This window comes from Lepidothrix coronata, unplaced genomic scaffold (assembly GCF_001604755.1).
Source record: "Lepidothrix coronata isolate B3197 unplaced genomic scaffold, Lepidothrix_coronata-1.0 Scaffold89, whole genome shotgun sequence".
Lineage (NCBI taxonomy): Eukaryota > Metazoa > Chordata > Aves > Passeriformes > Pipridae > Lepidothrix > Lepidothrix coronata.
The window spans coordinates 388,214-402,426 of record NW_016690269.1 but is presented as its reverse complement, the minus strand read 5'-3'; the positions used below and the strand labels follow the sequence as shown (position 1 = coordinate 402,426).

At 39.2% G+C, this 14,213-nt stretch overlaps 1 protein-coding gene across 4 annotated transcripts in view; it reads right to left on the bottom strand.

Annotated features, from left to right (window-relative positions):
* ZCCHC7 (zinc finger CCHC-type containing 7) overlaps positions 1-14,213 on the bottom strand; it is an 86,309-nt gene that overhangs the window by 8,004 nt on the left and 64,092 nt on the right. For all 4 annotated transcript variants that reach the window (XM_017821203.1, XM_017821201.1, XM_017821199.1 and 1 more), the window contains exon 8: positions 12,405-12,440. In XM_017821203.1, the coding sequence (XP_017676692.1) occupies positions 12,405-12,440 (36 nt within the window). The remainder of the gene's footprint in view (positions 1-12,404; positions 12,441-14,213) is intronic.

Here is a 14,213-nt window from a genome sequence, read left to right as displayed (position 1 = left end):
CCCACCAGTGTCACCCTCCCTAATGAAGGCCTGCACCCAGCTGCTTTTTGCTAGCTACATCCAACATCACAGCTTGGACAACTCTCAGAATGCAAGGGAAAAATTTCTCTCCTTCCACCGTGTCCACCACAGTGAGGCACAAGCTTTGCAAACTACCGAGGCTGCTGTTTTCAACTCAATGAGACAACGTGGTGTAATTCCTGGAGTAAAACTCATTACCAGCAATGTTTCACCACTTCCTTGAGCCACTGAAAGATGATCATTGAGTGAATCATTACATGCTGAGGGCTGTGGGCTGGAGTTGGGCAGAGAAACAGTCGGAGCAGCTCTATCACGGAAAAATAGACATTTATTTTCCCTTACAAATTATCATAATCTACTTGCATGCCAGCTGAAACAATGGCAGGTTAGCATCATTCCCTTATATTCAAAATTGCCAATATAAGGTATCATGTAATATTGTAATTATACCCAGGGTTTTTTTGTTGTTATTTTCTTTAACAGTGTCATGCACCCAGTAGACTTGCATTCCATTGGGTAATTCATTAATTAGGCAGATTTTTGAAACAAGTATTATGTACACAACAGACCGGAACGTCTCCTTTGGAGTCTTCCCAGTATATCAGGTGATTGCATCATTAAGTCACACATGCTACGTAGTAAAAATCCTTATGAAAATTCATAACAGAAACACATTGAGCTTGGTGCATGCTAATAAACAAGAAAATGTACAAATTTAGTATTTTGACTTTTAATCACACTAAACTCCAAACAATTACAAATAAAATAATTTCTTCATGAAATTTTATTTCTTCACTTTTTTCAGCCATCTAAAAGCCTTTGCTCTTCCCACAGGAGTTGTGGAGGTCACACCTGAGCATCTTCCCACAAATTACACTTTTAGTTTCCTGAATGTGCTTGTGACATTCTTCCTACCCTTTTGGGTATCATCAAAAAACAGCTAAATAACCAAAAAAAAAAAAAGGTGATCTCACTCAACCTTTAGGATTTTAAAAAAAAAATTTTAAGGTCGTGATACACATTAAATTACCAATCGATGGTAAAAGTTTTATTTTTTGATTGTATGGTCTGGAGAACCCTTTCATAGAAGAAGGAATTTAACTTGCCTGGTCTGCAATACAAGCACTGTGAAGTGGTGGTTTTCTACAGAAATAAGACATTTCTACAATGCATTTTAAACACATGCAAATACCATCTACAATTGACCGTGTGAAAATGTTAAACGAAGAGACAAAAAGTACAATATTATATATTTAAAATAAATGAATGCAATCTTTTGAAAACCCCTAAAATATTAATTCAAAAAGTATTTTCTGAGAAATGGACAAAAAATCCTGAAGTTCCTAGAGAGAATGAATGTATTCGAGATAGTGAGGATAACAACAATACAACCCCTGAATGCCTCAAAGTCTTCACGATTTAAAAGGCATCCCAATTTCCTCCAAAGGTGGTGGCATCTCTCCAGCCGTCCATGGCTAATTTTACAGGAAATGCAAAACGTTATTTAAATAGGACTGCGCATTAAACTCCAACTATGCCTGATGTGGCTCTCAAAGTACAAACCTATCTCCCTCTCTATTTTAATTTTAAAGTAAGTTAGCAAACACTTCCTTCCTAATCCCTGGGGAATATCTGTATGGTGACACAAACGCACAAATTTATGACAGTAACATAAATGCTCCTCCGAAGTAATGTGCAACACTAAGTGAAATCTTTTCCTGGAAAGATATTATAGGTATCTATATTTTATTTGCCATCTTAAACATATCTGGGTTTTTATGACCTTATTTTTAAAATGTATTTCCTTTTTACATTTCCTGGTGCAAATGGACTGCATAAATAAGCAATGTGCTATGAGGCTTCAGACTAGCCGATAAACCCTTTCAATTTTCATGCCAGCTTCTTCTTTTGTAATTCAAATCTGGCTGAAAACTGGCAGCTCTGAAAACTGAAACAAGCACTGCCACAAATACCTTGTAATGCTATCGACCTTGTCTGCCCATGCAGTGAGAAAGGGGGATGCATATGTGTCTGCAGTCATCCAGATAACACAACTCATTTTTTTGGGGGGATAACAGAAGCCGGACCTGGACTGCGTACCCAAAGCAGTCATTACCAAGCAGGCTGGAGAATAAGTCTCTTCAAAATACACGGCGCATTTAAAAACCATATACAGGGCTCAGCCACTGCTTTCATTACCAATTTTAATTTAGCTCCTTCAGTTTGCTAGCCAGATAAACTCTTTAGTGCTGTTTTTTAATCTATTTGCCACATTTTATGTTTAAGATTATAGTAATATGGGACAGGAGAAGGAATCACTTTTGGAGGAAATAAAGAAACAGATCCGCTTATCGGCGCCCATCAGAAAGTTCATTAATCAGCCGGGCTTTGTGCCCCCTAAATTGAAAGGTTAAATAATCCTCTCAGGAATATTTCTCGGCACCGCCGCCAATTGTCCGGAGAGAAGCTGCCATTCACCACGCTCGGGATCGGTGACAGGGTATTTTACCAGCGTTTGGGCCCCAAACAATGACGGACAAATGGCCTGACTCACAAAGAAACCTTTTAGTACACGGATGGAGAAAGGACCACAAGCTTTGAAGTGGGGTGGGGGAGGTGGGGAGAGGCCTTGGAGAAGGAGGAGGAGGAAGAGGAGGAGGAGGAGAAGGAGGTGGAGACTCGTGCACTGGGACACGTATATTTTATTTGAATGTTTATTAGGCGACCAGCCAAACATTTTTATATATATATGTATATATATATATATATATATTTATGTCTATAAGTGCCTGGGCACAGCACTGTGCACACACACGCACGCTAAGCGTATGCATACTTACACATACATTTATACATTAATCTGAACACAAACATTTGCAAAGCCTGTAAAACTGGAAGATGAACAGAACTAAAGCATGGTTATATTTATTAGCTAATACACCAGGGAGCCCAACAAACCCCAAGGTTTTAATTTTTACTGTCATTCTGGATGACTTACAGCTTCCTTTCTCTCTCTTTAACCATGTTGTCTGCTGATCGCCCCTCACCGTCGGACGCAAAAGGAGGAAGTACAACATCCGAAATAACTTTCGTATGGGAGCATTCTTAATAAATACTTCTTGATAAATATATTCTTAATAAATATTTACTTTGAAGTGATTTCTGATCACAGCTAAAATTAAAGAAAACATGGAAAAAAATTGTAGTGCTCTCGGAGGATACAAGATGCCAGGCAAGCAGTGCCTCAGACTGCGAGAAGTGAGTTTTGGGGCATGTTCTAAATAGACAATAATTGAACATTTGCCTTTAAACTGATGAGCTTTAGACTGCAGCATCCTTTACCAACTGACAATTTCGCAGAAGCACTTTCCTTACATTACCAAGATGCCAACTGCATGTGTTAATGTTTATCCATCTCCTTATAATTTATATGTATTCTCCATTAAAGACCATCATCCATATTCACCATTGCCATAATTATTTGTACCTAGCTTTATGACGAGTGACATTCATCCCGAATATGTCCTTGCAGAAACACTTGACAGCCTGTATACAACCACTGATGAACAAAAGCTTCTCCACATTCTTCTTGCACATCTGTTTTTTAAAATTCTTTTCAATTCCTTAAAGTTTTCACTTTAATATGACTTGGTACTTCCTGAATAGTCTACAACATCTAAAAATGGATCAAAGCATTTCAGATTTCTGCTCTCTCACATGATATAAATACGCTGTTGACTAAAACTGTTTTCTCCATGCAAACTTTTGAGTATCTCAGTGCTATAATTTTTTCCGTCTTTCCCTCTTCATGCCACCATCAGAAAATCAGAATTAATTTAACCAGTGTCTCATCTGCCATCAACAGTGCAGACAGAAACTGGGCATCTCATGCAAATCCGGTGCAATTAATTTTAAAGGAGGAGAGATTTCAGGGTTGTCGCATACTCTACAGAAAGCCTCCAGTGCCTCTGCTCCTGCATGGGTGTTCACCACCCCTTCTTTTAAGTGCCAAAGGAAGTTACAAAAATCCTTTAGAAACAGAATTAACTGCACAGTCAAGAAACAACACAAAACTAATTTCTGTTGGTTATAAGATGAGCAGTGACTACAGGTGCAGAAACTGCAAATTTGAGGAGAGGAAAAAGAAAACAGGAAAAAAAAAAGACAAGGAGCTTTTGGACTCGACTGTGGGAAGTCTGAACCAGGAAGTGACCATCCTTCCCTTATGAATTTCTCACTTGCTATGACGTAAAACCAGTACCTCTTCCTCACCATCCCATACTGGCCAACACCGTACCATGGAGGCACCAAGTAGGGACCAGGGGAAGGGGCCTCGTCAGGATAATCATGGATTGGGGTGCCAATTCCATCACAGGGATGGCTGTTGATGTCCATTCCATTATGGAGGGGGGGCTATCTGTGCCCATTTCTGAGTTCTACCAACTGTTGGGGTATGTTTATGAAATGTTAATTTAACCCAAATTTGACATTGAAAAATGAGTCAAAACCAGAGGCCCAACTTCACTCCCCAGTAGCCAAAAGTTCCGTGAGACGTCTCCTTCTGTGGCCCTCCGTGGGTGCCACCGTGTGTGTTCACAGACTGTGTGTTCACACACTGTGCACCTCACCCACACCTCTGAGGCTTCTCAGCGAGAACCTGCTTACAGCTCTCAGTTCCTCACCACTTTATGTGGGCCCTCGGTTCCTTTTAATTCCCTTTATGCTCGATTCTTCAACATTTGAAATCAAAATCAGGATAATTCTGTCACGGGGATAGTAAATTTTCTATACACATGACAGGACCTAACAAGATGTATTAATATCATTGACATGATAGACCCTCTTGGAATTAAATCAGTGAATATTTTTAGGGAATCCTAAGCCGTAGATTATTAACATGATCGAGCATAACTTGAGGAAGTTACTGTCTCACTGGCAGGAGCTCTGGGCTGCTCTGACATACGAATCACTGTCAGGATAAACCACACAGTGCAAACAGATTTAGTGACATTTTACATATTTTCCATTTTGCAATACAAAAATATACCAAAATCCTTTTTTATGTTACCTATGTGCAAGTGTGATTTTTTTTACATCTTAAAATGTCTGCTGCTAGATCACAGATGATGTTTCCTATGGAATTTTGAAACCAGCTCTAAGTTCTACTAAAACTTAAAAAAGTAATCTTCATAGCAAGTTTGGAGGAGTAATTTTCAGAATATAGGAACTTTGAGTACTCATACATGGCATTGACTGCAGAAAGAGGGCACAGAAAAACACAAATTTTTTTCTTACACATTTTTAAAATGCATTGGAAACCTCATTTTAGCTTGAAAATTCTATCTTCCTTATTTACATGGTTAATACTTGAAATAGTAAAAATGATTTAAATACTTGTGTAGATTCACCTTTTCAAACTAAAGGAAAGAGAGGTGAAACTTTTCTGCCAAATTTGTAAGCATTAAAGAAAAGATCATCTTAATCTTTTCCCTTAAAAGAACTGTAGTTGAGTATATGGAGGGGAGATATTTTAGCAGCAAAGCTTCCCTGACTATCCTGTTTGATTAATTAACCCCTCACCCAACAGCTTTGGTGAATTACAAAAATAACCCAAACCTTGCTGGTTTTAGGGTGTGCTGAGCTGGAGGGACACATGTCACCAAATGTCACATACTGCACAAACAGTGTCCCAGGCACGCAGGGGTCAGACAACCAGATTTAAAATGTTAAAATATATTGATTTCCATCTCCTGCTCTTCTCCCTTTCCCTTTCAGAGGCAGACCCAAAAGATATTGCTTTTGCAGCAAATGCGGTTCCTGACACCACATGAACGCACCGCAGTAGGGGTTCTCTAAGGGATGCTGCTCTCCCAGCTAAACACCCCAACAATGTTATTTGGAACCCCAAAATCAGGGAAATGGGAATTACTTCGTTCAGCTTTCTATTCCACTCCCTCCCTACTCCTAGACTGTTTCCAGAAACATACCAAAATGCAATTTTTTGGTCAAGATATAATTGGTCTTTAACACTCAAATTAAAAGCACTTTTTATTTTGATTTCTGGGGAAGAAGTGGGGAAGAGCACAGGACAGATAGAGGTCAGAGAAAGCAGGACACTTCCCACCATGGTTAATACATGATGAAGGTAAGTAGCAGTTGAGGCTGTGCTGCTGGAAGGTCCTGCATCCCACTAAAAATGCCTGCTCGGGTCCTTGCAGGACATGTTACATAATTATGTAAGGTTACTAAAGCTACTTCTTTTCCTTGTGATATTTTAAACACAGCTTCCAAGTAAAAATTGAGAAAGAACCCTTAGCTAGCATGCTTTTGTACCAAAAGCTACAGCATGTGCTTTGAATTCATAAAATTAGCATTTGTTTCAAGACTTAAAACTCTCTTTGTTTTCTGTGGAAAAAAAAAAGCTATCAGAAAGGTATGCTGCCTTTTGTGAAATGTGATTTCTTTGCAATAGCAAAAGATTTGGGGTTGAGGTTTCTCAAAAAATATGTGAGACTCAAAAGAGAATGGTAACAGAGGGCAAATTATAACTAGTAGGGGAAAATAAACATTTTGTGTAGTAAAATCCTCCTGCCCAGCATGCCGACCCCCTCTGACATGCTGGTTTTCTCCAGGACAGTTGTGCAGGGCGGACAGCATGGCAGGAGCATCTCTGACACTGAAAACCACTTGCAAACGGGCCCAAGCTTGGACAGTGAAAACTGATGGTTTAAAATCAAAATATCTGCCTGTTGCTGGCCAAGCTCTGCTCCTTCTCCTCCCCCAGCTAATGAGGTGAGCACCTTCTCTGAGGGCAGGAAATCCTTGTGAACCCAAGTACCTCTAAGCAGGTGTGGGGACAATGTCATGCTCCATGCATTTGTCTCTCCCCAAACCCCACAAGAACCAGAGTCATCTTTACCCTAAATCCATATCCCTGTGAATTCTGGGTTGCCTTCTCTGTAAAATATCCTGCTGAATGGATACTGAAGCGTTGTCACATGAGGGGCCGCCCTGGGATTCTGAAATATGAGAAATACACGGTCTGTCTCATAAACGAGGTGGTGTTTTTACCAGTTACTAGAAATAGCCTTAAAACAGCTGGAGAGGAATTGACCAGGTGCTAGAAGCATTCCAGAGGAGTGCACTGATCCCACAGTCCCTGGCCTCGTGTCATGCCATGGTCAGCAGAGTCCTGCAGCCGTGTCACGGCCAGGGCTGCAGGGAAGCCAGGGATTAACCTCCTACCGAAAATACTGCTAAATCCATCCCTTCCCTCACCTAAAAAAACACCCCCCTCTGAAAACCAAATGTGTTCTCTCTCTCTCTCTCAAGCTTATACATTTTTTTGTCAGAGTTGTAGTAATTTAAATTTTCCGTTTCTGAAAGTCACACCTTAAAAAAATTGACTTTCTGGGACATGACTTATATTTTTATTTCAGGAAAAAAGTGGCAGGCCACAAGGAATTTTAATAATGCACACAAAGAAATCTGAGCGCAAAATTTAAACACAAAAGATGCATTGTCCCTTCATGTCCTCTACACACAGGGGCCAAACCAGTTCCTGGTTCACCTTCCTTTATGTAAGTGGATTAAAAGTAAGATTAACAAACTGTCAAAAAGAGTGTTAAATGATAGCTTCTGCTAGTTAAAAATTCTGATGGTTCTAAAACTCTGTTGGTGGCCATCTTGGCCTGGGAGCTTTCACACAGATGAGACTGGTGAAGGCAGGGCATGGGGGATGGAGAGGCACTGAGGCAGGAAGGGGTTATTAAAAATGAATAATCCCTACAGAAAGAAAACACCTAGGCCCAGCAGGATCCATGTTTTAACACACACATCAACACTGAGAAACACATCAGGAAAATAAAACCCCTGCTCTGCCTATTTTAGGGACAGAATTTCTTTACTCAGTTGTTTTTTACCGAGGAAGATTCTAACACTTTCAAAGTTCATTCCTGGGGTATCCACATCCTGCTTCTAAGACAGACTGGCCATGTCCATTCCTGTATGGCACAAACCGCCCTGACAATGCAAATGTGGTGAGATCCTTTTCCATCTGACACCAACACACACTGAGGGAGCCCTGTGCACCTCCCCTGGGTGCTGCCAGCACTGCCGAGGTGTCTGAGCTGCACCGAGGGGATCATGGCACAAGTGCAGCTTCAGGCCTGGAGCAAAACAGGTTCACTATGCACTGAAAATAAATGAATGCCCTCCTCTTCTCTCTGCTGAGTCACCCGCTGGGAGGAAATGCGGCTGCTCGCAGCAGCTTCATGGGGTTGCTCGGCCAGGGGTGACCACAGGGTGACCACGGGATGAGACCCACTCCACAGAGCTCCCTGGAAGGCCAGCCCGGAGTGGCAGAACACTGGCACCAGCACACTGGCACCAGCACACTGGCACCGACAGGACACTGGCACCAGGACACTGGCACTGACAGCAGCGGGGAGAAGGGCTGTCCCCACAGGACCTGTGCTGGACCCCCAGCTTTGCCCCTCCACTGCATGACCTGCCAAGGACAGAGCTGCCACTGGGCATGTAGCGAGGTGAACGGGCAGCAGGTCAATCTTGGAGGGCAAATGCATTTTTTTAAGAATAAACTGCAAAACTGTACCAAAAAAATGAAAATCGTGGAGTGCCGCCTTCTCACAAGTTTTCCTACTGACTTTTTTAGGGTTATTTAGGGTTTATCTTTTTTGTTTGTAGTAAGAGGGCTATAACCTGGCCTGAACTCAAAATAAATAATAAATGTCTCTACTTTTATAACTGAAATTTGAAACGACAAGAAAGAGCCAAGTGCTCTGAGGCTGAAAAACCACCCGTGTATCTTCAGTGTGGAGAGGGGATGTGATGGCATGTCCTGTGGAGCACGGGTCATGTTTCTCTGGGTTTGTGGAGCACCTGGCATTTAGAAAGGCAAAGTTGTAAGCTAAACTTCCCCATAACCCAGAACAAAGAGCTCAACAAGGCCTCCAACTGCCTCATGCTCCAAAAAATCATACATATTATTAACACTGCAGTAAGCTACGATCAAAACTGTTCATCCTGAATCTGCCAAAGAAGTCTTTGTCCTATTATTTGATTGACAGTAACCCCTTTGATAAACATAAGTGAGTATCAAAACCAACCAATTTACTGCAAATGGATACCTACATGAAGAAAAACTTGAAGTATGTTTTGACAAATGTAATTTCCCTTCTCTGATACAGAAGAAATACAGAGAGCAGTCACAATGAAAATGATGTGTAAAAGTTTTAAATCACCACCTTAAAGAGGTTATTAAATATTATTTTAAACCACAGTGGGAATTGGATTGTTCTGCTGACTGTTGTTTTTTTTTTTCCAGAATAATTTTAGTTAAAATAGTTGAAAGAACAAGTTTAAAGAAACTATCTTCACCCACTTATAAAGCTCTGATTATCACAGAGCCCTTAGACTTAAGTTTCATTGAATACCACATGATAATATTTTTTCCCATCAAAAGGCAAATTAAAATATTCCAGTTATAATCCTTTTTGCCATTTCTTTTTAAGATTCCTTGTTCTGGGAGTCTGTTTTTGGTTGGAATAAGACATTTCTGTTCACACAACAAATTATTCGTAATGTGCCCAAATGTGTCACCACGGCGGCCAACGTCAACAAACCCCACCACCATCCCCAGGAGCAGAATGGGCTTGTTATTGAGTCATTGTTCCAGTCCCCCCAAGCACCATGCAGGGGCTCTGAGGAGTCAATAGATGGCAGTCCATCTCCTAGGAAAGCGCTGGAAAATGAGTAAAATAACCAAAAGCCTCACAAAAGAGAGAGGTGGAAGGCCGTGTGGTTCTTCACCAGCATTCACAGTAATTAACTAAGAATACTTTATAGAACGTGAAACATTTGGACAAACTGTGGTGGTCATTTGTGAGTGATGCCAAAAAAAATGGTGTTTTATTACAAAACCTGACGCCCGGGTTGATCTGCACTAGATGGACCTGCATGAGGGACGCTCACCACCAATTTATGAAAACCAGTTTAAATCTAGTGGTTGTATCCATGGCTGAAGTGCAGGAAAAGCTTCCCGTGGTCCCCAAGGACCGGGCAGCCTCCGTGTGCAACAGCACAACAACACTTTCATTTTAAACTTCTCTTATTTTCCCCTAAGCTGTTATCCTGTTTCTCCTGAAATATCTGTTCTAAGCTAGGAAAATTGTACACTAATTTCAAAGTGAAATATTAATATGCTGATATCAGAGTTAAAAAATCATGGCTTTTTGTTATGATCCTATAAATATATATAATATATTAAAAACATGCATTATTCTAACACAGAAGTTTTGATTCTTGCCAGAACATTATTTACTTCTGTTCTGCTTTGGGTGCAAAAGAGAATATTTAAAGGGAGTAATGAAAGCCAGGACTCACACTTTTAAACAATTCAGATAATGGAGTTTCTTTCAATTTACTTATTGTAAATATTGAGCATGTCTTTTACCACACAAATTTTTAAATTCCAGGCTTAATCTGACTGCTAATGTAACTTTGAGCCAATGGGACTTTTCTCATGAAAAAAATGGAGGTGTGCAAAGCATTTCCCACATGTCAGAAATGTGGATTTTTTTCAGATAATCTGCAGTTCACTGAAAAATAAAAAAAATATTTATCAGAAGCTACAGTCTGACTTGATACCAATTAATCTTTGCGTGCCCATATTTGACCACATTCTAAAATGCTCTTAAAATGAACCATAAATTTCAAAATGTTTTTAATAATACACTCATATTTGTAACCACTAATTTTCTAATAAGAGCTTTTCCTGACATACATTTTTTAGCTTTATACTAAATTAAATGTAAACCCTGAATGCTTACTACAAAATCCACAGCAAAAATTTTCTATCTCAAGATACCTCAAAATCTGGCCTAGTAACAACTTGGTCAGATTTAAGCTAGTCCACTCTTTTTTTAGCAGAAATAAATATTTTCTGAGTGTTGATGGCAACTCACTTTTTGAGCAATTTTCAATGGTAGGTGAGACTAAAATGAAATTAAATCTTCTATCTCAGTAAAAACCAAAACATAAGATATTACTGCACCAAACATACCTATCAGATTATTAAGTTCCAAGTATCATAAACATTTCAGAAATTGTTCTTACATGCACCCTCAGGGATTATAATGAAAGATAGCATTTACCTTTTTCCTTCATCCAGTTTTAAAAAAGCAAACAAAAATATTCAGTGAATGCACTTTTTGCTCATGTTAAAAAAAAAACACAAACAAAACCCAACAAAAAGTCTTTACCAATTCTGTTTAAAAGTAAATTCTCAGGAAGGGTGGACGATTTCCAGAGCAGATCCTTGTGTTAAAGTCTTTATGCACAAAACACAAGTGTGAGGTTTTAAGTGCAGATTTCTCCTATTCATTGAATTTAGAAGCAAAAAAGCAGAAAAAAGAGCATTCCACTGCCACGAAGAGGTGGAGGAACAAATTATAAAGCACATCCCATCTACTGCTCCACAGAAAAAGCGAAAGACCCAAAAGAAAAGTAATGGAGAAACTTTTCTACTTTGTCTTGAGCAGAGAGTGGGGCTTAATTATCTGTAACAGTGAAATACGTGCGAGGCCGATCTGGGGAGCGACGACAGAAAAGCTTCAGAGGGACAGCAAAACCCTGATCTTTAAAGGAGTTTTTATGTATGACAGTTTTAGAAAATAATATATTCAAAACCTGTGACACCAATCCATGGAATATTTTCTTAACTGGGTAAATATTGTAACAGGTTTCAATATTAGCCAAATTTGTATGCATTTTGTTTTATTTTTATCTCTATTTTACATAGGAGGAAAAATCTTAAGCAATACACTGGTACCGTTCACAAAGTTGTATTTTCTTGTTTCAGAGATTTAACGTCAACTAATGCAGGTCAAAGAAGCAGTCATAGCTATATTCTGACCAATTATGAATTATCTGCAAAAGTTTGAGTTTATTTGCTCAAATTGCCATCTCCACTCTAACTGAGTGGAGATTTATTTTACTAGTTTAAGAAGAAAGTTTTGTCACACAGAGTGATTAATTACCAGCATCTGGGATATCTGAGATGGGATTATTGCTCCTGCTATGCATCCCAACTTAAAATTTAACCCTCTTTCTATGTGTAAATGTGGTCATTGAGAGGAGAAAAGCAGGGCTCTCATTTGATTATTACAATATTAAAAAAAATCAGAATTCTAGAGATGTTTAAAAAATAGTGACAGTGTTTCATTGCCTTCTTCAGTTCAAAAACTCTTCAGATGTTTATTATCTTCTCACAGAAGATGCTTGTCTATATTTTATGGTCAGCAGTTCACAGAGGAGTAAATAGGTTGGGTGTAGAAGAAAATAAAAAAGGTGTTTCTACTTACTGTTAGGTGATACTGCCTCCATATTTCTGGGCAAGCCTGGAAAATAAAAATATTGATCAGCTAGGAGCATGAAACAAGGTGCTTTACAGCCTGTTGGTTTTGGCATAACACAGTATCCACTGGTGTCGGTCACAGGAAAATAAGAAGCTTAACTGAAAGGGTCTGCATTTCAGCTTCAAAAACCTGGCTAGACAGTTTAATTGAATTTTACACTGGTTTAACACACTCCCTGCCATTGTCAGAAAGCCAGTAACAGTTTTCTCTCTGCCCTTCTTCTCCGAGGGGCAGAAGTTTGTGAGAGCAGTGTGTCTGTGACTGTAGGGTGCATTAATGCTGCAAAACAAACAGGGGCAGATTTAAATTCTACATTTCTGACATTTTAAATTTACATAATGCTCTGGAAATTAAATCACAAGGTGCCTTCCTTTCATGTAGGAACAGAAATATTTTATCTTCTTTGTACATATCTCTTTCCTAATCAAAATATAATTGTTACACGTAATAATCCTCAGCAACCTCGTGTCAGATGAGTTGTAAACAAGAACCATAACAGATTGCTTTAATGTTTCTATTTTTACAATGGCTTGCTTGCCTTTTTTTTTAATTTTTTTTTTTAAATTGCCAGACTCTCACATCAAATCCTAAGTAAAAAAAAAAAATCACACATTAAATCCTTTTGTAAAAAAAAATTTTCAGAGCAGGTTTTTCAGTCATAGCAGTGACACAATAGATCTGATGGACACATGAGAGACAGGAAAAAGGGAAATGTGGATCTTTAAACAAAATCAGAATGTGTTGCTGGTCACTGAGGCTGAGGTCACTCTCTCAGGGGTTCTTAATGCTTTTACAAAATGTACAAAATTTCTGATGGCTCCCGAGCCACAGACAGATGTGGAAACAGTGTCACTTTTTGTCATTTCGGCATATAGTTACTGCAGTGGAGAGCTTTCACTTCTGTTTAGAACATTTACTCTCTTATTAGAACTGCTCCTTAGTGATTTAAACAATTAGCAATTTGGTTTGCCAAGCTCCAGTTTCAGTATTTTAAGAAGAAATATGAGTTATTCCATGGCTTCTCCATAACATGTTGCAGCTGCAATTTCAAACGTTTGAAGCCTCACGACTACTCACAAAGGAGTACTATTAACATTTCTTTACATTTCAAATAAATTTTTTGCTCACGCCTAAATTCCTGCCTTCTTTTATTCTGATGGAGTGCGTTAATTAAAAAGACCCCACACTTTAACCAGTATCTCTCAAAATAAAATCCAAGTTTTCACCAGTCCCCCTATGGCACATACTGCGTATTTTTCCCTCATGTGATGGAAATGATATTATTTATTATTCATTCCACCAGTAACACAATTTTCTGCAGAAAAATCTACAATCTGTTCTGCGTAATGGTTCGACATTTCTCCTCTTACTCAAATAACGCGTGTAAATATTTGAGTTTTATATTAATGTTTCTATAAAGGAAATGTGCGAAGGATATCACATTCCTCACTGAGGATCTGATGGTTTGAACACACTCGAGCTGTTTTTGAGTGCAAACAAAAGGATTGTCCTCCTTCCCTAACTTACACAGTGTTCAGAGGTGCGACACATAAACACTCTCTAACCTGTAAAATACTGTACCAGACACCTCAGCATCTCCTGCAGACCTGAAGAGGCTTAAGTTGTGCCGAAGAGCTGTGCTGGTCTGGCTCAGGGGTAGCAGGCATTTATTTATACATTAGTTCTGGATAGTTTTTGATTACCACAGTGTGCCCAGGCTAATATGGTTGAAAAATCGCAATCAATGAGTTGTCC